The 25,589-nt window shown below is 44.9% G+C and overlaps 1 protein-coding gene across 1 annotated transcript in view; it reads right to left on the bottom strand.

Annotated features, from left to right (window-relative positions):
• The window catches only part of DYM (dymeclin), a 346,567-nt gene that overhangs the window by 223,447 nt on the left and 97,531 nt on the right, over window positions 1–25,589 (bottom strand). Inside the window, exons 9-11 of the mRNA XM_014960813.1 lie at window positions 19,640–19,822; window positions 15,397–15,575; window positions 3,232–3,357 (exon numbers count right to left, since the gene is read on the bottom strand). Coding sequence (XP_014816299.1) covers window positions 3,232–3,357; window positions 15,397–15,575; window positions 19,640–19,822 — 488 coding nt within the window. The remainder of the gene's footprint in view (window positions 1–3,231; window positions 3,358–15,396; window positions 15,576–19,639; window positions 19,823–25,589) is intronic.

Below are 25,589 nucleotides of genomic sequence, written 5' to 3'. Positions count from 1 at the left end.
GAGGGGCCTGGAGCATCTCTCTGATGAGGAAAGGCTGAGGGACTTGGGGCTTTTGAGTCTGGAGAAGAGAAGACTGAGGGGGAATCTGATCAAGGCCTAGAAATACTCCAAGGGTGGGTGTCAGGAGGATGGGGCCAGGCTTTTTTCAGTGGTGCCCAGGGACAGGACAAGAGGAAATGGGCACAAACTTGACCATAAGAAGTTCCACCTAAACATGAGGAGGAACTTCTTTCCTGTGAGGGTGGCAGAGCCCTGGCAGAGGCTGCCCAGAGAGGTGGTGGAGTCTCCTTCTCTGGAGACATTCAAAACCCACCTGGACACGTTCCTGTGTAACCTGCTCTGGGTGGCCCTGCTTTGGCAGGGGGTTGGACTAGATGATCTCCAGAGGTCCCTTCCAACCCCATGAGATTCTGTCATTCTGTGATTTTATTTACAGTTTCATAAATCAAAGAAGAAAAATCAGAAACACTTTTCCCCTTTAGGGAATTGTTGCATTCACTCGTTTACTCCCTCGCTGTTATTATTATTAGTAGTAGTAGTAGTAGTGAAAGAAATTGAGCTCTGCGTGGTTACAGGGCTCTAACTGCATTAAGCCAATTGAAGGAACAGGCCCTATGGTTTTGATCATATTTTCCAGGCAGTTAAGACCACATTCATCTTAAACAAAAAAAAAAAGAAAAAGAAAAGTTTTCAGCAGTCCAAAAAGAGTTGCTGTGGTTTCCTGAGCTTTTTTACCAGTGGATATAATCACAAGATTTATAAAACTGTGCTTACTAAAATTAATCTTAAAAAAAAAATAAAAATCAATAAATAAATGTGGGTTAAATACCACGAAGGAAAATAACCCATAAATGGACCATATAGTTATGTTTCCTATAAGAACAGTACATGGGATACACAGCAGTAGAGAGAAAAACAGCTTGACCTAAAATACATCAAATCCATTTTTTTTCCTGAATAATTTATTTAAATAATTCCAGAAGATGAGTGTGTGGAAGTGATTTATCAATATGATTTTTGAATCCTTTTTCCACAAAGCGGGGCACTAATTATAATTATTCCCCATCATGGAATCTATAGGAACCAACTACCCATATATCCATTTCCCAACTGTTCACAAGACAAGACACAATGGTTATATTTGTATTTTGATATCCACATCCCTCTGGTACAGTTCAGGAATGGCATAGATCAAGTAGATCAAGATAATAACTCTTTGGGTTTTTTTAAAAAGTATAACAGAATGTGATTTTTTCCATAGGTAAGGAATCCTTTTGAGAAAGAAAACGTAAAGTTCTCCTCTCTCATGCCTACATCATGATTTATTTAGGTGACTCCTGAAGTTTTCAACAAGAGGAGAACTTTCTCCTTCACTGCACCCAATCCATCTACGTGACACCAAGATTAAGAGCAGGGGGCAAGAAAAAACTTCCAAATTCACTAAGAAAAGTACCACAAGGATGGAAAAATGTTCTGCTTCGCCACCAAGTTTGCTCTCTCCTTCAGCATGAAACATGTCCCATCCATGAAAGGATGGAGAAAAGGGAAAGGGAAAGAACAGGAAGGAGCAAAGGAGGACAGGAGGAAGACTTAAGGTTAGAATCATGGAATGGTTTGGGTTGGAAGGGACCTTAAAGATCATCCAGTTCCAACCCCCTGCCATGGGGAGGGACACCTCCCACCAGACCAGGTGGCTCCAAACCCCCTCAAACCTGGCCTTGAAGCCCTCCAGGGATGGGGCAGCCACAGCTTCTCTGGGCAACCTGGACCAGGCTCTCACCACCCTCACAGCAAAGAAGTTCTTCCCCACATCTCACCTAAATCTCCCCTCTTTCAGTTTAAAACAGGTGAATGGATGCTTCTCTCCAGACACCATAGAGTGAGAAAACACAACCACTGATTAAAAGAAAGCAACAGTTGATGAAAGTCTGAATTAAAATGAAACATTAAATTGAGAAGTGGATGAAAGAAGCAAAAGCAGGGTTAGCTGCAGAGGCAAGAACAACTAGACAAGAAAACCTGATTTATATTTTAATTCCACAGCTAAATCCTCATTAATAATTTTACGGAAATCTTTCACTTTTACTTACCCAGTAAGGAATTTATTGAAGAAACACGCTTAAAGCCTTTAAAATGAATGAAGAATGATGGAGGAAGAGACTGAAGGAGGAGTGAAGCTTTTTCTGCTGTGGTCTAACCCTCAACAAGCTCAATTTATGAGAGCAGTTAAATGACTTGGTGATATAGAACCCAAAAAACCACACAAAAGTGAGGCAGAAGAAAGTCTCAGGAGAAAGTTGTTTTATCATTTCTATGGTTACTATGGATTATCCCCCTAAAATTTGCTTCCCAGAAGGTTGTCCCCAAGAAAGTCCATATAAACATCATCTCTTCTTGCTTCCTACAAACACAGCTATAGGAAACAACCCGAAATTTTAGAGGTTAAATACTGAAGTCTCTACCACTTGGCACCAAGGAAAAAAATGCCAGTTTCCTTGAAAACAGGCTGGAAATTTAGCTTGGAGAAGACTTCTGTTTATATACCATGACACTTGCTTCCAGCTTTTTGCATTTCCTTCATTTCCCATAACCCCAAAAGAGAATTTCTACCTCCCAGTCAAAAAAAAATAAATAATAAAATCAATGCAAATATCTTCTGCATCATCATAGCCTTAGAAGTTAGGAAACTAAAAGATAATTAGCCAAGGTATTCTCCAGCACAGATGGTCAAGGCCCATCAAAAGTAGTCAAAATTTGGATCATATTATAAGGACAATATAAAATAGATATTAATCTAGCAGAAAGACAGACAAAGAAATGCCAAGGAAGGAAGTAACATTCAGTCTGGAAAATAAAACTCCAACTAAAAGCTCCTCTCAGCTGCCTCAAACCGGTTAAGCAAAGGTTTTCAAGAGGAAAAAATAAAGGTTTTCTGTTTTTTCTCTCTCTTTTATCCCTTCCACTTCCATGGCACACACTCAGCATCTTTGAGGCAGCTTCACTGGCTAGTAATACATTAATTTGCAATAGGAAAGACCAAAAATAGACAGAAAAAGATGTATATAGAGCACGTCCCATGCAAGAGGGAGCATGTTTGTTCACTCAGGAAAGTTCTAAAATGACCCTTTTAACTTCAGGCTACGAAGAAAATCTGGTTGAACAGATGTATCTTTAGAGAAATAGATATTCAAGCAATTTTTTGAAGCATTATTTCCCCAAACACGGACTCACCACTTCGTGAATGGATCGGTTGAAGCCGTCGTCCTCCGTCAGGATCAGCAAGATGATAAGAGCCATGTAAACGTGGTGTGAATTCCTTTCCTCAACGTGATACAGGATTTCCAGAATTGGCAGAACCTTTAGGGAAGGCAAAAAAAACCAACTGTGTATTAGTTTAACCTTCAAATAACTCAGATAATAAACAGAAGAGACTCTAAACCTCCCTGTGTATCACCCTGCCCTTAACAATATCACAGCAATTCCTCCCTCTTGAAATAACCACCCCTAAAACAGTGACGTACAACGTTCAAACACCTTCCATCTGTTTTATTCTGTCTCCACAAGAAAGTCTAAACAAATTCTTTCTTGTGGTCAGACACGGAATTTCAATCCCTAATAAATGACATTTCCAGCCATACCAGTTACCATAAGGCTCTGAAAGTTTTAATTCCAGCCATACCAGTTACCATAAGGCTCCGAAAGCTCTCGTTCCCTCTCTAGACTATGGGAAAAATCAAACTGTTCAACAAGATTTTGTAGCAGTTCAAGCTGGAAAACAATTGTTTCTTACCATTTGTGCTCCCACAACCCCTGGTCTAAAAGGAGTTTCCTCATCAAATAGAGCCAGGCATGAAATCATAGAATTGTCTAAGTTGGAAAGGACCTTTAAGATCATCTAGTCCAACCTAACTCTCATAAAAAACCAAAAGAAAACCATACAGGAACAAAAAAACCCAAAAAAAACAACCCCCCCCCACATTACTAAACCATGACGATAAGCACTGTGTCAACCTGTCTTTTGAATACCTCCAGGGATGGTGACTCCACCACTGCCCTGGGCAGCCTCTTCCAAGGCTTGACAACCCTTTCAGTGAAGAAATTTTTCCCAATATCCATCCCAACCCTCCCCTGGTGCAACTTGAGGCCGGTTCCTCTTGTCCCATCACCTCTTCCTTAGAAGAGACTGGTCCCCGCTTCTCTACACCCTCCTTTCAAGGAGTTGGAGAGAGCGAGAAGGTCTCCCCTCAGCCTCCTTTTCTCCAGGCTGAACACCCCCAGCTCCCTCAGCCGCTCCTCACAAGACTTGGTCTCCAAACCCCTCACCAGCTCTGTTGACCTTCTCTGCTCCAACCCCTCAATGTCTTTTTTGTGGTGAGGGGCCCAAAGCTGGACGCAGCACTTGAGGTGGGGCCTCACCAGTGCCCATCACCTCCCGAGTCCTCCTCACCACGCTGTTCCTAACACAGGCCAGGATGGTGGTGGCCTTCTTGGCCACCTGGCCACACTGTTGGCTCATGTTCAGCCAACAGTCAACCAACACCCCCAGGTCCTTCTCTGCCAGGCAGCTCCAGCCACTCAGCCCCAGGCCTGGAGCATTGCCTGATGTTGGTGTGACCCAAACATAACATATCAGAGCTGAGGTGCACAGAGGCACTTTGAGACCCGAAGCTCAAATCCCATTTTGGTGTGTGGAGGTAATCCCAGCAAAAGAACCGGTTTGGGTTGGATTAAGACTAGAAAAAAAAGCCTGTTTTTCCAATCCTAGATACTCCGCAGCCAAAGAGAACTGACAGTAGGATGAGAGTTCAGCCCAAGGTCTTGCAACATTTCCACCAGGATGAAGAGCTTAAGCCAAAGGCTGGAATAATAAGGAAAATGAGATTTCATTGCAACAGCGAGCATACCTGAATGCTAGTCTAAAGTTAATCCAGATGCAAACGTTGTCTCTCTACCAACTGAAAATTAGCTTTCCACTGGCTCAGGACAACGTGGCTTCCCCCTCTGCTGCAGAAATAGAGCTCAATCGCAAAAATACCCTGGAAAAAAAGGAACTGGAGAAACCTCTCCCTTCCAAGATAGAGGATGAGATGTAGAATTTGTTCCAAGAAGCTTCTAAACACCTAAAGATTCGCTGTTTTTCAAAACAGGCCCGAGTGCAGCAGGATGAATCATGTGAAACCTATTCTGGTGAGCTCCCAGGACACCGAGTGCTTCACAAGCCTCTGAAGTTACCAGAATGTTCTCTCACCGTCAACCAGCCCCAAAACAGTTGGAACATATTAAAAAAAAAAAGCAAAAACACACACAAGCGTTTCTATTAAAACCGATGAGATTGATCTAAACGCTGCAGGCCACAAAACCTTTGGACAGATGCTTTGGCCAGGCTGGAGGCAATACCACAACAAAAACAGAAGGGGAAAAAAATAGTTCCACGTTGCAAACATCCTTCCTTTACTATTTCAAAGGATTCTCCACAAAGCTCTCTCCTCACTTAAAACCAGAGCTGATGGCTTTGCGTTATGTGAATATAGAGAGTAAAGAGCAAGTTTTCTGAGATAATCTACTTAACGTAGAGCAAAAAACATCAGCCCTTTTCCAGGGATTGGGAGAAAAGAGAGACAAATGTCACTGCATTCATCCTATTTAGAATCATGGAATCATTCAGGTTGGAAAAGACCCTTGAGATCAACGAGTCCGACCACCAACCCTACTCTACAAAGTTCTCCCCTACGCCATATCCCCCAACATCACCTCTAAAATGCATTCATCCTATTTAGAATCATGGAATCATTCAGGTTGGAAAAGACCCTTGAGATCAACGAGTCCGACCACCAACCCTACTCTACAAAGTTCTCCCCTACGCCATATCCCCCAAGACAACCTCTAAACAACTCTTAAACACATTCAGAGATGGTGACTCAACCACCTCCTCGGGTTATTTATCCATCCCTAATATTTATATCGGATGTAGCTTTCCATTCCTTAAGCTCAAAGTCATTCCCAAGTCCAAGCGTTATGATAAGCTGTGTATAGCTACCAACATTCCCAAGTCCAAGCGTTATGATAAGCTGCGTATAGCACCAAAACTACCAAAAAAATTGCATTTACTGCTTGACCATGTGGGGAGAAGAACAAAAGCCAAAAGGTAACCAGGGGGATAACTTCTGAGTTTTAGAAACAGCTCCCAGATCCCTGTGCATTCATTTGGATTGGCCCAACATCTCTCTTCTGTGTGTGAACATTAATTTTAGGGCAAACAGACTGAGAACTGGGGGGTTCAGCCTGGAGAAGAGAAGGGTCCAGGGAGACCTTAGAGCCCCTTCCAGTCCCTCAAGGGCCTCCAGGAAAGCTGGGGAGGGACTCTGGATCAGGGAGGGGAGCCATAGGATGAGGGAGAAGAGTTTGACACTGAAAGAGGGGAGATGGAGATGAGATGTGGGGAAGAACTTCCTTGGTGTGAGGGTGGTGAGAGCCTGGCCCAGGTTGCCCAGAGAAGCTGTGGCTGCCCCATCCCTGGAGGGGTTCAAGGCCAGGTTGGAGGGGGCTTGGAGCAACCTGGTCTGGTGGGAGGCGTCCCTGCCCAGGGCAGGGGGGTTGGAACTGGATGGTCTATAACGTCCTGTACAACCCAAACCATTCCATGGTTCTATGAAAAAGTGTATTTGTTTTCCTTAAGTGCTCCAAGTTTTTGCTACAAACTACATTAAAAAATGTACCTTGATTCTGAGACATTACAGACATTTCTATATGAGCCCATACCTGAAAGTACTCTTACTGGGCAGGGGGGTTGGAACTGGATGGTCTATAACGTCCTGTACAACCCAAACCATTCCATGGTTCTATGAAAAAGTGTATTTGTTTTCCTTAAGTGCTCCAAGTTTTTGCTACAAACTACATTAAAAAATGTACCTTGATTCTGAGACATTACAGACATTTCTATATGAGCCCATACCTGAAAGTACTCTTACTGAAATTTCATATTAGCTACTGAAATCACTCTTGCTCAAGAACAATTCATCTCTCCAGATCACTGTGTTCAGTCTTCCTGCCCCAAACACCCCTTGAAAGCTTTGACACCCTCTTCGTCCCTCCTCCATCCACCTCCCTGGCCACGCTTTCCCTTCCACTCCTGTCTCAGACCTTTCTCCATCTATGAACCTGACCAAACTCAAGCAGACAAATTGCAACTTCACTCCCTCTACTTCCCATTTCCAGATGAAAATTGAATCAATTCATACAGTTTCTACAACCCTTCCTCCTCCAAATGCTTCTTTCCATTGTGTAGTGATTGCTGAGACTCTCCATCTATGAACCTGACCAAACTCAAGCAGACAAATTGCAACTTCACTCCCTCTACTTCCCATTTCCAGATGAAAAATGAATCAATTCATACAGTTTCTATAACCCTTCCTCCTCCAAATGCTTCTTTCCTTTGTGTAGTGATTGCTGAGATACACACAACTTTAGGACAAGTCTCACCATCTCAGAAGAAAAACTATTTGACAAGCCACCACTTAAAGAGAGTTAGGATAGAAGACTAAATTAAAATTTTAATTATATTAAAATTTATCTGGAATTGTTACCAAAAATGCGCTTCTTGCACTTTTATGCACATAAATTAAAACTTTTATATCCATCTTCTTAAGCAGTGGCATCATCCAGCCACATACTGAGAAGACAATGACCACTTCTTTTTGGATTTTATTCATAGTCATGAAATTATCATTACTGGAACACAACTAACACTCCTCCATCAGGAACATCATTTAATTGGCAAGACACACGATTAAAAAGTCACTTTTCACCCCGAAAACAAGAGGCAGGCAAAAAACAGACACTGAAAATCGCAGGTGCTGTATTCAGTCCAAGGTCAGGAAGAGTTTCCCCAGCAAATAGTTCTAAAATAACTTTATTATATAAGAAAATAGCTTTAGTATATAAGAAAGCCACACGGGGCAGGCAAAAAACAGACACTGAAAATCGCAGGTGCTGTATTCAGTCCAAGGTCAGGAAGAGTTTCCCCAGCAAATAGTTCTAAAATAACTTTATTATATAAGAAAATAGCTTTAGTATATAAGAAAGCCACACGAGTAACCTGCTTAAGTCTAATTTATGCAACAGGAAAAAAAATCCTGCTGCACCATCAGTTGATATAAATACCTCAGGGTAGACGTTATTTCAGTCCAGTCACGTTGAGCAGCAAGAAAATGTCAACTCAGCAGCCAAAGTTAAAAATATTCAATAGAAATAGCTTATTTCTTACAAGCAGGTACCTTGCTGGCATTTTTACCTGCAATATGGGTGTTAAATGCTCTTTCCAGCAGAAAAAAAGCTCAACATTCTCCCATCCATGACACTATTTAGGAAAAAAAATCTGCTAACTGACCCCTATTTCACCAGTCTCACCATTTTCTGGAGAATCCTTGCAAGTATTGTCAATAAGGCAGCCAAATTCCAGGTGTGAATCAGATATTTTAACCTAATTATTTTATTAAGTGATACCAAGTGATGTGGTGTAATTTATGGAAGACGGATAAACATTCTGTTCATTATATCAAGCAGGGAGTAAAAATTAAGGGGGCCTAAAGGAAAGCTGGGGAGGGACTCTGGATCAGGGAGGGGAACCACAGGATGAGGGGGAAGGGTTTGACACTGAAAGAGGGGAGATGGAGATGAGATGTGGGGAAGAACTTCTTTGGTGAGAGGGTGGTGACAGCCTGGCCCAGGTTGCCCAGAGAAGCTGTGGCTGCCCCATCCCTGGAGGGGTTGAAGGCCAGGTTGGAGGGGGCTTGGAGCAACCTGGGCTGGTGGGAGGTGTCCCTGCCCAGGGCAGGGGGTTGGAACTGGATGGTCTTTAAGGTCCCTTCCAACCTAAACCACTCTATGACATATTAAAAATGAGCCAGAGCTGGTAATAAATGACCCAGAACCTACAGCTCACTGAGCAGAACCAGGGACATAGAACTTTGACCTGTTGGAGCGGGGCCAGAGGAGGCCACAAAGATGTTTCAAGGGCTAGAGCCCCTCTGCTGGGAGGACAGGCTGAGAGAGTTGGAGGTGATCAGTCTGGAGAAGAGAAGGCTCCAGGGAGACCTTAGAGCCCCTTCCAGTCCCTCAAGGGGCTCCAGGAAAGCTGGGGAGGGACTCTGGATCAGGGAGGGGAGCCACAGGACAAGGGGGAAGGGTTTGACACTGAAAGAGGGGAGATGGAGATGAGATGTGGGGAAGAACTTCTTTGGTGGGAGGGTGGTGAGAGCCTGGCCCAGGTTGCCCAGAGAAGCGGTGGCTGCCCCATCCCTGGAGGGGTTCAAGGCCAGGTTGGAGGGGGCTTGGAGCAACCTGGGCTGGTGGGAGGTGTCCCTGCCCAGGGCAGGGGGTTGGAACTGGATGGTCTTTAAGGTCCCTTCCAACCCAAACCATTCTATGATTCTATGATGCATTGCCTGACTGAAGAGAACGAATTCTAAAGCACAGAAGAAGATGAAGGTATATATATATATAACTGACAAAGGTACCTTCATACAGAAATGAGGAAGCAAGCTGGGACATTATCTATTGTAAGAGTTTAAAAAAAACACACCAAATTAATTTACAAATTTAAGTGAAGTTACAAAACAGCAAAGAGGCTTTTCAAAAACCCCTAGGAAATGTCACAGAACATCTGCTAATGATACTTCACAGAATCACAGAACAGTTAGTTAGAGTTGGAAGAGACCTCAAAGATCATCTAGTTCCAACTAAGAATTAATTTAAAATAGGGGGAAACACAAGAATAGTGATGCACTGAGTGCAGTGAAACAGGAACAACCCCCAAAAGCCCTAAAAGTTTAAGATGAGGGCTCAGCTGAGCTCATCTCCCATATGTCACAGACCCTTATCCTTCACCCAACTGCCCCTGGATCAAGAGGTCACTGATTTATGCCATATTCCTTCAAAAAGTCATCCACCCTCCTTCAAAGATAACCACAGAGAGCACTTTTTTGCCTCTGAATTAATTACTTGAACTATTTTCCTCCCACATCTCTTAAATTGTGGGATTCAACCTCCAAGCTTTAGTTCTGCAAGGGGAGAGTCTTTTCCATTCATGGCTTTCCCCTTGTGAAGGCATGTATACGTCCCAACGCTTCTCAAGCTCTTTTCTGATCAACCAGGCTTTCTACACCCCTCAAAGTATTCTTCATTTTAAAGCAAAAAAAAAGCATTTCTTGACACTCACTCCATTTTTCAAGAGTCTGTAAGAATTTTATAAATTATGGCCGTGCAACACCAGATGATGGTGGGACTCGATGATCTCAAAGATCCCTTCAAACCTGGACAATTCTACGATTCTTGATGGAACCTGATGAAATTCAACAAGGCAACTGTAGGGTGCTGCACCTGGGGAGGAATGACACCCTGCACCAGGACAGGGTGGGGGCTGGAGAGCAGCTCTTAGGAAAAAGACCTGGGAGTCCTGGTGGACAACAGGATGACCATGAGGCAGCAATGGGCCCTTGTAGCCAAGAAGGCCAATGGCATCCTAGGGGGCATCAGGAAGAGCGTGGCCAGCTCTTTTGCCACCCACTCTTTAGATATTGCTCAGCATTGATGAGGTCCCCTCTCAGCCTTCTCTTCTCTTCTCAGAGCACCTCTGCTACGAGGACAGGCTGAGGGAGCTGGGGTTGTTCAGCCTGGAGAAGAGGAGGCTTTGGGGAGACCTAATAGCAGCCTTCCAGTACCTGAAGGGAACCTACAGGAAGGCTGGGGAGAACCTGTTTAGAAAGGCCTGCAGTGACAGGACGAGGGGCAATGGCTTCAAGCTGGAGGGGAACAGCTTTAGACTGGAGATGAGGAGAGGGTTCTTCACTGTGAGGGTGGTGGAGCACTGGAACAGGTTGCCCAGGGAGGTGGTTGAGGCCCCTTCCCTGGAGATATTCAAGGAGAGGCTCGACGAGGCCCTGGGCAACCTGGTCTAGTTGGGGGTGTCCCTGCTGACTGCGGGGGGGTCGGACTAGATGGCCTTTGGAGGTCCCTTCCAGCCTGGACAATTCTATGATTCTATGATTCTCCAGGCTGAACAGCCCCAGGTCCCTCAGCCAAGAGATGCTCCAGGCCCTCCATCATCTTTGTAGCCCTCTGCTGTCCCCTCTCCAGCAGTTCCCTGTCCTTCTGGAACTGGGGAGCCCAGAACTGGACCCAGTGCTCCAGCTGGGGCCTCCCCAGGGCACAGCAGAGGGGCAGGAGGACCTCCCTCCACCTGCTGCTCACACTCTTCCTGATGCCCCCCAGGATGCCATTGGCCTTCTTGGCCACAAGGGCCCATTGCTGCCTCATGGTCATTCTGTTGACCACCAGGACACCACCTTTATTTTCCCTAAAGATAAGTAAATTGATAAAATTAGCAGCCGTGAAACACGTCATATCACATACTAACAGCCCAGAAAATTAAACATGACTATTTTTTCAGAGAATTCATGCAAAATAACTCAGCCCTCACCTAAATAATCCGCAGCGGACCACGCAGGAATCCAATCTGGAGTCAATTCAACACCAACCATCTCACCCCAGTTTTTTGCCAACAGTCGTGTCTATCAACCCTGATTTTAGCAATTCATCTGCTAGAACTTGGAGCGAGCCCAAACCCGTCCCGTGTCTGCCATCAAGCAGGCAAGGGATCTAATTATCTGGCAAGGGTTCAAAGACTGGAATGGAAAGGGTTCTCCTCTATTCCGTTACCGATTCCCCCCAGACGGCCGTTATCTTATTAAAGGAATGCTTTTTAATAAGTGAGATTTGTTAAAGTGGTTTGTGACGTTACTAAAGGGAGAAAGGAGCGTAAGCTCATTTATAACCTACACAAACTCTACCAGGTGTCTGTTACACTGGCCATTAACCACAATCCTATTTAAAGCAGCTAAAAAGGCCCAAACGTTGCATTTCTAGAAAATCTGTCAGCTGTTCCTTGAGGAGTTTCGGTCTCAGGTCAACCCTGGAAGACATTGGGCCTTTTAGTCAAGTCACAGCTCATTTTCTTAACTATTTATCCCTGTACGCACACGGTAAACGTAACTTTTTGGCCTAAACATCTAAAAAAGAAAAATAAACTAATGAATGGAATGATATCTGCTACCAGTTGCTTCACAGCGTGCCCAGAGGTCAGGAGGTTTGACCCAGATCAGACAGTGGCCCTAAGAAAGAGGGAATCAAAAGCAGCTTGGTGGCTTTATCAGAACTTATTTTATCTTGTGCTACAGTGACATGTTTAGCATCACACTCCTGAGATGACGTCAATGTCCCTGACCATGGCAGGGGGGTTGGAACTAGATGACCTTTGAAGTGCCTTCCAACCTAAACCAATCTATGACATATTAAAAATGAATACATGACCCAGAACCTACAGCTCACTGAGTAGAACCAGGGACACAGAACATGGACCTGTTGGAGCAGGGTCACACCAGGGACATAGAACTTCAACCTGTTGGAGGGGGCCAGTGACATATTAAAAATGAGCCAGAGCTGGTAATAAATGACCCAGAACCTACAGCTCACTGAGTAGAACCAGGGACATAGAACTTCAACCTGTTGGAGCAGGGCCAGAGGAGGCCACAAAGATATTCCAAGGGCTGGAGCCCCTCTGCTGGGAGGATAGGTTGAGAGAGGTGGAGGTGATCAGCCTGGAGAAGAAAAGGCTCTGGGGAGACCTTAGAGCCCCTTCCAGTCCCTCAAGGGGCTCCAGGAGAGATGGGGAGGGACTCTGGATCAGGGAGGGGAATCATAGGATGAGAGGGAAGGGTTTGACCCTGAAAGAGGGGAGATGGAGATGAGATGTGGGGAAGAACTTCTTTGCTGGGAGGGTGGTGAGAGCCTGGCCCAGGTTGCCCCGAGAAGCTGTGGCTGCCCCATCCCTGGAGGGGTTCAAGGGCAGGTTGGAGGGGGCTTGGAACACCCTGGGCTGGTGGGAGGTGTCCCTGCCCAGGGCAGGGGGTTGGAACTGGATGATCTTTAATGACCCTTCCAACCCAAACCATTCTATGATTCTATGACATTGACAGCTGGTGACATCCAAGCTATGTGGGGAAGAACTTCTTTGCTGGGAGGGTGGTGAGAGAGGTGACCCAGAGAAGCTGTGGCTGCCCCATCCCTGGAGGGCTTCAAGGCCAGGTTGGAGGGGGCTTGGAGCAACCTGGTCTGGTGGGAGGTGTCCCTGCCCATGGCAGGGGGTTGGAACTGGATGATCTTTAAGGTCCCTTCCAACCCAAACCATTCTATGACATTGGCAGCTGATGACATCCAACCTTCCAGGACCAAGTCCTCATGAGGAGTCCAAGGCAGAGCAATACTTACAAGATTTTCGATGTCCGTTCGTGCCAACACGTACGTCCGTACGTTGCCATTTTGATGCAGGAGCATGTATAGAAGAAGAGTGGCTTGATCAGATTTCTGCTGCTCGCACAATGCCGTGTATAAACTGTTAAAATTAATCTGGAAAGCGTGTGGGTTTGATGATGAAAAAGCAGTGTTATCTGAAAGAAAGAAATTCAAAAACCCAACCTTTAACAAATGCATTTACCATCCAGCTATTTGCTAACTTTATACAAATCTCTGGGGGGAAATACTTTATACACACACCACAGTATGGAGGAAACAAAATTCATCCATGAATCTTATCAGAAACCTTCACAGGGTCTCATGAACGTTCAGCTGCGCCAAAAAGCTGAGGTTGTCCTCCCATGTGAGCTCCAGAAGGACACCTCCATCTGCACAAGACACTCATCTTTTTATTAAAGCTGTTCCAAATGGCTTCCCCCATTAGAAAGGCAGAGTAATTCCAGGAGCTGCTGCAAGGAGAGCAGCTCCAGCATCTTCTCTGGAACTGATCTACTGATTTGTGTGCAATCAGAACTTTCTCTGGGGTTTTGAGCAACCTGGTCTAGTGGGAGGTGTCCCTGCCCATGGCAGGGGGTTGGAACTAGATGATCTTTAAGGTCCCTTCCAACCCAAACCATTTTATGATTCTATAAATAGCTTTCAGCATGGAAGAATGTGGTAGTTGTCAATGATTTTGAACATCTCTACCCTCTTTGGAAGGAATAAGTGCTTGGAAGACCTGCAGGAGCCCCACAGGAGCTCTGGCTCCCACCGGGTTCCTGGGGCCCCGGTGGAGACATCGTGCCGGGGAGCTGCTGCTTCTCTTGGCTTGGATGAGGGGCGAGGGCTCCAGCCATTCAGCTGAACTCAGCAGGAGGCACCAGAGCAAAAGCTTCTTTCCATTGAGTCAGGAGGCACCACCACGCACCCGGTGGCGAGACACAGCCCATGGGCTATGGAAACCCTTCCTCTCCCCAAACCCATTGGCCAACAGGCAGAGGAGACACCAAAACCTAACGTTTCTAGCCCTTCTGCTGGGAGGACAGGATGAGAGAGTTGGGGGGGTTCAGCCTGGAGAAGAGAAGGCTCCAGGGAGACCTTAGAGCCCCTTCCAGTCCCTCAAGGGGCTCCAGGAAAGCTGGGGAGGGACTTTGGATCAGGGAGAGGAGCCATAGGACGAGGGGAAAGGGTTTGACATTGAAAGAGAGGAGATGGAGATGAGATCTGGGGAAGAACTTCTTTGCTGTGAGAGTGGACACTGGAACAGGTTGCCCAGAGAAGCTGTGGCTGCCCCATCCCTGGAGGGGTTCAAGGCCAGGTTGGAGGGGGCTTGGAGCAACCTGCTCTGGTGGGAGGTGTCCCTGCCAAGGGAAGGGGGTTGGAACTGGATGGTCTTTAAGGTCCCTTCCAACCTAAACCACTCTATGACATATTAAAAATGAGCCAGAGCTGGTAATAAATGACCCAGAACCTACAGCTCACTGAGTAGAACCAGGGACATAGAACTTCAACCTGTTGGAGCAGGGCCAGAGGAGGCCACAAAGATATTCCAAGGGCTGGAGCCCCTCTGCTGGGAGGATAGGTTGAGAGAGGTGGAGGTGATCAGCCTGGAGAAGAAAAGGCTCTGGGGAGACCTTAGAGCCCCTTCCAGTCCCTCAAGGGGCTCCAGGAGAGATGGGGAGGGACTCTGGATCAGGGAGGGGAATCATAGGATGAGAGGGAAGGGTTTGACCCTGAAAGAGGGGAGATGGAGATGAGATGTGGGGAAGAACTTCTTTGGTGGGAGGGTGGTGAGAGCCTGGCCCAGGTTGCCCCGAGAAGCTGTGGCTGCCCCATCCCTGGAGGGGTTCAAGGCCAGGTTGGAGGGGGCTTGGAGCAACCTGGTCTGGTGGGAGGTGTCCCTGCCCAGGGCAGGGGGTTGGAACTGGATGATCTTTAAGGACCCTTCCAACCCAAACCATTCTATGATTCTATGACATTGACAGCTGGTGACATCCAAGCTACCAGGACCAAGTCCTCATGAGGAGTCCAAGGCAGAGCAATACTTACGAGATTTTCGATGTCCGTTCGTGCCAACACGTACGTCCGTACGTTGCCATTTTGATGCAGGAGCATGTATAGAAGAAGAGTGGCTTGATCAGATTTCTGCTGCTCGCACAACGCCGTGTATAAACTGTTAAAATTAATCTGGAAAGCGTGTGGGTTTGATGATGAAAAAGCAGTGTTATCTGAAAGAAAGAAATTCAAAAACCCAATCTTTAACAAATACGTTTACCATCAAGCTATTTGATAACTTTATACAAATCTCTGGGGGGAAATACTTTATACACACACCACAGTATGGAGGAAACAAAATTCATCCATGAATCTTATCAGAAACCTTCACAGGGTCTCATGAACGTTCAGCTGCGCCAAAAAGCTGAGGTTGTCCTCCCATGTGAGCTCCAGAAGGACACCTCCATCTGCACAAGACACTCATCTTTTTATTAAAGCTGTTCCAAATGGCTTCCCCCATTAGAAAGGCAGAGTAATTCCAGGAGCTGCTGCAAGGAGAGCAGCTCCAGCATCTTCTCTGGAACTGATCTACTGATTTGTGTGCAATCAGAACTTTCTCTGGGGTTTTGAGCAACCTGGTCTAGTGGGAGGTGTCCCTGCCCAGGGCAGGGGGTTGGAACTAGATGATCTTTAAGGTCCCTTCCAACCCAAACCATTTTATGATTCTATAAATAGCTTTCAGCATGGAAGAATGTGGTAGTTGTCAATGATTTTGAACATCTCTACCCTCTTTGGAAGGAATAAGTGCTTGGAAGACCTGCAGGAGCCCCACAGGAGCTCTGGCTCCCACCGGGTTCCTGGGGCCCCGGTGGAGACATCGTGCCGGGGAGCTGCTGCTTCTCTTGGCTTGGATGAGGGGCGAGGGCTCCAGCCATTCAGCTGAACTCAGCAGGAGGCACCAGAGCAAAAGCTTCTTTCCATTGAGTCAGGAGGCACCACCACACACCCGGTGGCGAGACACAGCCCATGGGCTATGGAAACCCTTCCTCTCCCCAAACCCATTGGCCAACAGGCAGAGGAGACACTAAAACCTAACGTTTCTGAACCCCACACCCTATCCTATCACTGATTGTGATTATGGAATCATCACTTATGGACCAACTGGTTTGAAACCAGTCTGCTTCGGGTCAATATTTCTCTTTTCCAGGGAAAATTTGGATGGAAACAGCAAAATCAGATTAATTCAACGCGTTCTATTACGCATCAACCTGATGCCATGGCTCATTAGCTGAATGTCCATTAATTTTCAAGCTTCAGTTCCATGGATGTTTAAACCATGGTGTTTATATGAATAGCACGTCACTATATGTTTTATTAAAAGATATTTTTAAAAATTGAAAAAAAATATATCTAAACAGTATTAAAGAAATGTATCGGCAACAGCAGCGTATCCCGTATTATCCTACAGAATGTTAAACTGACCCCCAGAAAAATTAAGCTATTTTAGACCACGTTGAATAAAGAAAACTACCCTGAATTTGATTAGTTCTGTCCCAATTAAATTAAATAAATTGCTTCGACAAAAAAAAAGCCTGTTTTCATATAATACTCACACACTATAGGTCATTATGACCGTAACCAGCCTTTCTTTTTCATATCATTTTCCTTTTTACCAGCCCCTCACAATGTTCATAAGAATCAAACTGAATCTCATTTGTGGAAATAAGTTTACAGGAAACAATAAGTCATTCTATAAACGTATATATCTGGAGAAAACGTGGCTTTTCGTGCTCCTTTTGACATAGAATAAGTTCTTTTTCAATTTTACGATACATGTGTAACAGTTTTCAATGAAATATGCAACTAGTTACTGATGGCACGAAAGAAAGTCAACCAAAATAAAGCACTTGTAGAAGTTGTCAATTTAAAAACCATATCAAGAATTTGGTATCTCAACTGCCAATAAATAGTATCCAATAAATCACAGGGGCACGTTTGGACTGAGATTTCTTCTATCGCAAACAATCCTACATCCTACTAACTCCCAAAAATTTCTTAGGCAAAGGTGAATTAAATTAGAGCTCAACCTGATAAAAATTTAATGATTAAAGGAATATAAAAACTCCCTTTAAATAAAGGAACTCAGGGGCACTGAGGTGGCCTCAGAGGTTACCACGCAGCCGTTGAGCGTGGTGTCAACCTGTGAATTAAATTAGAGCTCAACCTGATAAAAATTTAATGATTAAAGGAATATAAAAACTCCCTTTAAATAAAGGAACTCAGGGGCACCGATGTGGCCTCGGAGGTTACCACACAGCCGCTGAGCGTGGTGTCAACCTACATGAAGCCAACCAAAGGTCAAACCTCATGGCCAAAAGTTGAAGAATAGAAATGTATGGATAATGTATATATAAGAAGCCCAGTGCCTGGAAGTTGAGCTACCTGCATAGTCCAAGCTGTGGTAGGGCACCACCAAGCAAGACCCTCTGAATCTTGGTGACCTGCAGTTATCTGATCTATGGACTGGAAGCAGCCAAGCACTGAAACTCTCCATTTTTCTGTAGACAGCCAAGCACTGAAACTCTCCATTTTTCTGGAGATCCAAGTCTCAGGAAAGTGTTTACATTGACCAGTTTCCCCTCCCATTTGCAATTCAAGAAGACAGCAAATCAATCCAGTTGGCAATTCAATTGCTTTTCTCAGCTCTAAGGAACAGGATTCCAGCTCAAGAGAATTTCCCCACCACCACCCTCACAGTGAAGAACCCTCTCCTCATCTCCAGTCTAAAGCTGTTCCCCTCCAGCTTGAAGCCATTGCCCCTCGTCCTGTCACTGCAGGCCTTTCTAAACAGGTTCTCCCCAGCCTTCCTGTAGGCTCCCTTCAGGTACTGGAAGGCCGCTATTAGGTCTCCCCGGAGCCTCCTCTTCTCCAGGATGAACAACCCCAGCTCCCTCAGCCTGTCCTCGTAGCAGAGGTGCTCCATCCCCCTGATCATCCTTGTGGCCCTCCTCTGGACCCTCTCCATCAGGTCCATGTCCTTCTTCTATTGAGGGCTCCAGACCTGCACACAATACTCCAGGTGAGGTCTCACCAGAGCAGAGTAGAGCAAAGTGGCAGAATCACCTCTCTGGACCTGCTGGCAACGCTTCTTTTGATGCAGCCCAGGATGGGATTGGCCTTCTGGGCTGCAAGTGCCCACTGCCTGCTCATGTCCAGCTTCTCGTCCACCAGAACACCCAAGTCCCTTTCCTCAGGGCTGCAAGTCTCAGGAAAGTGTTTACATTGACCAGTTTCCCCTCCCATTTGCAATTCAAGAAGACAGCAAATCAATCCAGTTGGCAATTCGATTGCTTTTCTCAGCTCTAAAGAACAGGATTCCCGCTAAAGAGAATTTTCCCCATGTGCCATAAAATTTTAGGAGACTCCTGCAGACTCTTGGATAACCGACGTTATATATTATAACTGTCTTATTTATATTTTATGAAATTTTGAAGCTTTCTAAAATTTCTCAAGTCTGAAGGACAGAGTATCCTTCTCCCCCTGCTCCTTCCATTAAGTTCTAGCACTTGAGGAACTCCAACTCAAAACTCCTAGAAGAAAACATACTATTACTGCCCTTCCATGGGCTGACTGGAGGTAAAACAAATTTTGGAAAGAGACCCTCTAAACAGTCACAGCAACTTAACACTGCACCTGATTCTGCCCCTCTGCTCCATTTTGGGGAGACCCCCCTGCAGTGCTGCCTCCATCTCTGGGGCTACCAACAGCAGAAGGACATGGACCTGTTGGAGTGGGGCCTGAGGAGGTCATGGAGATGCTGCGAGGGCTGGAGCCCCTCTGCTGTGAGGACAGGCTCAGAGAGTTGGGGGGGGTTCAGCCTGGAGAAGAGAAGGCTCCGGGGAGACCTTAGAGCCCCTTCCAGTCCCTCAAGGGGCTCCAGGAGAGCTGTGGGGAGGGACTCTGGATCAGGGAGGGGAGCCAGAGGATGAGGGGGAAGGGTTTGACACTGAAAGAGGGGAGATGGAGATGAGATGTGGGGAAGAACTTCTTTGGTGTGAGGGTGGTGAGAGCCTGGCCCAGGTTGCCCCGAGAAGCTGTGGCTGCCCCATCCCTGGAGGGGTTCAAGGCCAGGTTGGAGGGGGCTTGGAGCAACCTGGTCTGGTGGGAGGTGTCCCTGCTCATTGCAAGGGGCGTAGACTAGATGACCTTTTAAAGGTCCCTTCCAACCCAAACTATTCTATGATTCTAACACTTCATTTTCATCAGTTCTTTCTTAAAAGGACAAATAGATACAAACCTTGGGTGTTCTTGAAGGACATAATAGCTTGCCTGTAGGGATTCGGAGTGTCTGGAGCATCGGTCAGATTGGCCAAGACCAGGAGAAGCAGCAGACTCTGATTAGCAAGAGGGGAGCACTGCTCCAGCTGCGGCGACGATTTACTTCCCACCCCACCCAGCGTGAAGACTGTCCACAGGCCAGCTAGAGAGAAAAGACAAAAAATATCATGAGTGTTCACATTTTAAAAAATGAAGCTCCTTTGGAGGCCAAGACAGCATTTCAGAGACAGGAGAGTTGGACTAGATGATCTCCAGAGGTCCCTTCCAACCACAGAATCACAGAATGATACGGGGTTGGAAGAGACCTCTGGAGATCATCTACTCCAACCCCCTGCCAAAGAAGGTCCACCCAGAGCAGGTTGCACAGAAACATGTCCAGGTGGGGTTGGAATGTCTCCAGAGAAGGAGACTCCACCACCTCCCTGGGCAGCTTCTTCCAGGGCTCTGCCACCCTCACAGGAAAGAAGTTCCTCCTCATGTTGAGATGGAGCTTCTTATGTTCAAGTTTGTGCCCATTTCTTCTTGTCCTATCATTCCTATCATGTCCTATCATTCTGTGATTCAACCCCTATCATTCTGTGATTCTGTGAAGAGGGGAAAAAACAATTCACAATGAGATGCCAGGTCTGGCCACTTGATTTCTCCAAACAAAAATGTCCTGAGTCACAACAGCAGTGGGCACGGAGAGGTGGGAACTGGAAGATTCCTGGAAATTTTAGAAAATTAAGTCATAGGAATAGATAAAAAGGAAGTTTCGAGAAGTGAAACAAAAACTCTTTGTAGAGGAGAAAACCTTAAACACAGAAGAGATACCAGTTGAAGGATTCATGTAGCAACATAACATATTAAGAGAGTAAAAGAAGCTTTTATGTTGCTTTTTTAATAAAACCAACTTAGTCCCTCATACAGCATTTTTCTCATGTATTCTAATTTTCATAAAATCAGCATATTTTAGGCAAAACGCAGCAACAAAAACCAATACTGCTTAAACTAGATCCTCTAGACTTCAAGCTTTGTAAAGATCATCATCATGGCTCATTATTGTGGGTAGACAACTTAATAGCAAATAATACTTCTTGGGGAAAAAAGGCAGGATCAACAGCTGTTTAAATTTAAATTTTAAGATATTATTAAACCCAGGCTCGTATTTTTGCATTCCTACAGAAGTTGAAAAAGGACTCCAGTCGGAAATACTTAAACTGCTCTGAAATTCCTTTTTAAGAGACTGTATATAAGATGTAACGGTGTGGAAGCACAAACTGTTTACAATAACTTGAAGTTGAAAATCTAGTTAAATAGAAATAAATAAATATCACTATTGATACTGTCAAAAAAAACCAAATGGACATGGACTGATTGATTCCTCTTGGGTAAGCAGGTTTTTTTTGGTCTCACAAGTGACCGGAAAATACAGATATAACAAAGCACTAAAATTTACTCATTTTAGACCCATTTACTCATTTTAGACTAAAAATTTTTTAGGTACAGAAAGGTAAATAGCTCATTATTTCACACCAACTCTCAGTTCTTTGCTGAATGCCCTCCCCCTTACATAGGGCATATATATGGTGCACATACAGAGGCCAGTATTAAGGCTGCACCTGAAAGTTGCTCGTTAAAACTCTCATTATCATATTATTTAAACTTTGATGTTTGAGTCTGAAATGCAAGCAGAGTCATTTTCATCCTTAATCCTTACAGCATTAAAAAACTAAATACAATTAACTCCAATAACTAAATTACTGCATTTGAAATTCCTGTTCCTAATTACAACCGTATTGGGGAACCAAGTTGACCAGTTACGTGCCCAAATACCCATTGAGGGAGACTGGAAGGGAAGAAGAGGCAGCAGAGGAGGATTACAAGTTGGGGTTGACCTGCTGGAGAGCAGCTCTGAGGAGAAAGACCTGGGAGTCCTGGAGGACAACAGGATGCCCATGAGCCAGCAATGGGCCCTGGTGGCCAAGAAGGCCAAGGGCATCCTGGGGGGCATCAGGAAGAGTGGGACCAGCAGGTGGAGGGAGGTCATCCTGCCCCTCTGCTCTGCCCTGGGGAGGCCCCAGCTGGAGCACTGGGTCCAGGTCTGGGCTCCCCAGTTCCAGAAGGACAGGGAACTGCTGGAGAGGGGACAGCAGAGGGCTACAAAGATGATCAAGGGACTGGAGCATCTCTCTGCTGAGGAAAAGCTGAGGGACTTGGGTCTTTTGAGTCTGGAGAAGACTGAGGGGGGATCTGATAACACCTATAAATACTTGAAGGGTGGGTGTAAGGAGGATGGGACCTCTCCTCACCATCTTCTGTTCAAATCTAAAGTTATGCTTAAGAGCAAACTAAACGTACGCCAAATACACACTGATATAGAAAAAGCTGCCAGAATCTCATTTCAGCTTCTGCTTCATCGGAACATCGCAGAAAAAACAGGATAAAAGGAAGAAAATCCCCCTTTAAGCCAACACCACAGCCATAGGTAGCTGTAACCGTGTTTTAGTGCTGCCTGACATCATTAAAAGCATGGAATAAAATTTGCGTGGATGCTTAAACATATTAGATTTCTCTTACATTTAAATTTTACTTTAAATTTCATTTACTCCCAGTCTCTTGTCACTTTAATATATGATCCAAGGGAAATCCAAATCGTGGAAGTTTTCTTAAAGCTTTCTATATCTCCGGGTAGCGGCAAAGACGAGCTGCAATTCCCAAAAATACACCACCCAACTGTGAAAAGGATGAAGGGAGTGGGTTACCTGCAATAGCATCGTGACCCTGAAGCTTCTGAAGCTCTATAAACTCTGAGAAAGCTCCTCATTACCTTTCTGGTGCTAATTACAAGTGATGAAGTTCCATATAAGTGATGAAGATCCATAACTATCCACAGAAGTGATGAACTTCCAGAGGGATGAAGACCCTAGCCATCCATAGAAGCGATGAAGACCCATGACCATCCCCAGAAGTGATGAAGATGCAGAAGTGATGAAACCTCTAACCATCCCCAGAAAACAACGAAGACCCCTAAGCATCCCCAGAAGCGATGAAGACCCCCAACCATTTCCAGAAGCAATGAAGATCCCCAACCATCCCCAGAAGCAATGAAGACCCCCAACCACCCTCAGAAGCGATGAAGAACCCCAACCACCCTCAGAAGCGATGAAGACCCCCAACCATCCCCAGAAGCAAAGAAGACCCATAACCATCCATATAAGCGATGAAGGCCCGCCCAGAAGCGATGAAGACCCCCAACCATCCACATAAGCGATGAAGGCCTGTAAGTGATGAAGTTCCATCAAAGTGATGAAGATCCATAACCCCACACCAGTTCATGCATTTGGATCATCTACAAAATTGACTGTTTTCTGCAAAATACTTGCAATCTATTTTTAATTGCAATTCTTTCATAGAAATTGGTTTCTTGACTCATGGAACCACATCACTAGAATTTTTGTCAACTAGAGAAATATTAACATTTTGTCGATTATTTCCAGCAAACACACAGATACTTTGAGAAGAAACAGATTGCTTTTATCTTTAAAACAGAATAAGCAGGTCCATTTTTTCCTTCTCTTCCACAAAACTACCCATCACAACTTAATTTTTTTCCTCTTATTCATATAACTCTACGTAAGGCACAGGAAGGAATTCAGGTACGTTTTTCGCAAGAGAAAAATCCAGTTTTCTGTAAGATGGCTAGAAATAAAACAAAAAATTGAAAACAAAAAAACCTACCAGGATTTTAATCTGGTTTGACAGGCTGTGGAACAACATTTAATGGCAAAAACGAAGTTATGACACATTCAGTGAAAAAAGAACTTTCCTCCACCGGACTGTTATTTAATGTCAACACAGAAATCTCAGCCTGATGCCCTGCTCTCTCTTACACAACAAGACACAAAGAAGGTTCAGGTTTGGACCTACTTGGAGAAAAGGTTAAGTGCATTTTTGACACTTTCACAGGACGGAGCAAAATCTTAAAAGCTTAATTTTAAAGATATTTTAAAACCAAGAAACAGGTAGGAGGCTCACAGGGTACGTTAAAGATTTACTCATTATAGAATCATAGAATTGTTTAGGTTGGAAGGGACCTTGAAGATCATCTGGTCCAACCATCAACCGAACTCTGATGAAAACCCATCACCAAACCATGTCACTAAGCACTGTGTCAACCCGTCTTTTGAATACCTCCAGGGATGGTGCCTCAACCACTGCCCTGGACAGCCCATTCCAAGACTTAATAACCCTTTCAGTGAAGAAATTTTTCCTAATTCTGGGAAATTATGTCCTAAATTCTGGGAAAAGGAGAATTTTTTGATGTTTTTATTTAATTGCAAAATGTAATCATATTTACAATTGAACTTCATCAAATTTTCCTTTGAAGGGCGTATCATTCATTAAGTTTAAACGTGACATTTCAATTAATGCTGGCATAACCTTTTTGAGTATGCTCCTTTCTCTCCTCAGTGGAGCTTGGTAATGGAGCAGATCCTTTCCTTGTTCCCCCATAAACACAACCAGAGGACTATCACACATCGTTAGCATCCTCCTAACGAGTTTGATTGCTTTTGAATCTATTTTGCAGAGCACATCAGATTGAGGTGACTTTTGAGACTGAAAAGGAAGAAGTAAGACTTTTGGTAGACGTGAAGATCTACAAAAGATCTCTTTAGAATCATTTAGGTTGGAAAAGACCTCGAAGATCATCAAATCCAACCATCAACCCAAAACTGCCAAGTCCACCACTAACCCATGTCCCTCAGCACCACATCTACCCGGCTTTGAAATACCTCCAGGGATTGTGACTCCACCACTGCCCTGGGCAGCCTCTTCCAACCCTTAAAAACCATTTTAGTGAAGAAATTTTTCCTAATATTCCTCCTAAACCTCCCCTGGTGCAACTTGAGGCCGTTTCCTCTTGTCCCATCGCCCGTCACTTGGAAGAAGAGACCGACCTCCCCCTGGCTACAACCTCCTTTCAGGAGCTGTAGAGAGTGATGAGGTTTTACTGGTATTTTAACATTTCCAAAATGACAATCCTGCTCCTCTTGTGTTCCTTCCATTTTTTAACAAGTAGACAAGGCAAGAGAAGTCAGGAAAACCAGCCTTAAACATCAGACAGAAAACCCAGCCTCAAAAAAGCCCCACCAAAAAGAACTGACCAGTCTCAATGATCTGCTCAAGTCCCATCTCCACACCCTGCTTGCCTATTTATAAAACTTTCAGCCTCCAGAAGATTGTTCGAATGCTGCAGCAACATCTAAGAGAGCAGTAAATACTGATTATAAAGAACCAAAGTGATTTTCACTGCATCTAATTGATACCATCATGTACTTCCTCCACCAAACCCAGTGAGTAGCGTGTTATTCAAAAAACATCACAATTACTATTTCACTCTTATTACATCCAAGCAGCAGCTTTGGGAACTTGAGGGTTGGGTGTGTTTTTGTTGGGGTTTCTTTTATTTATTTTTTTTTATTTAATGCTTATTATGTGTGTCACATTGAAGTCAATTCAACGCTTCTCCCATTGTGGTCTGAGGAACGCTTTCTGGTGGCCCACGGAGAGCTGGCAGTTCACGTCGTGCTGGCTCTTGGCCTTGTTTCCAGCTGCTACATTGTGTTAGAAGCAAGCTAAAAATACAGAAATACTTTCCTACGATTGCTTTTCCATGTAAGCAATTTCTCAAGTTGCCACAGGGACCTTACGTGATAATGAACGGGAGAGGAAAAGCGACCCATAGAATCAATGGTACTCAATGGCTCAAGGTCCAGATGGAAACCAGTCACAAGTGGTGTTCCTCAAGGGTCCGTGCTGGGGCCAATACGGTTTAACATTTTTATCAATGATATAGACAGGGAGATTAAAGGCACCATCAGCAAGTTTGCGGACGATACCAAGCTGTGTGGTGTTGTCGATACACC

Source organism: Calidris pugnax, unplaced genomic scaffold, assembly GCF_001431845.1.
Source record: "Calidris pugnax isolate Ruff unplaced genomic scaffold, ASM143184v1 scaffold150, whole genome shotgun sequence".
Taxonomy (NCBI): Eukaryota; Metazoa; Chordata; class Aves; order Charadriiformes; family Scolopacidae; genus Calidris; species Calidris pugnax.
The sequence above is the reverse complement of the archived record's forward strand: the minus strand, read 5'-3'. Positions and strand labels throughout refer to the sequence as shown.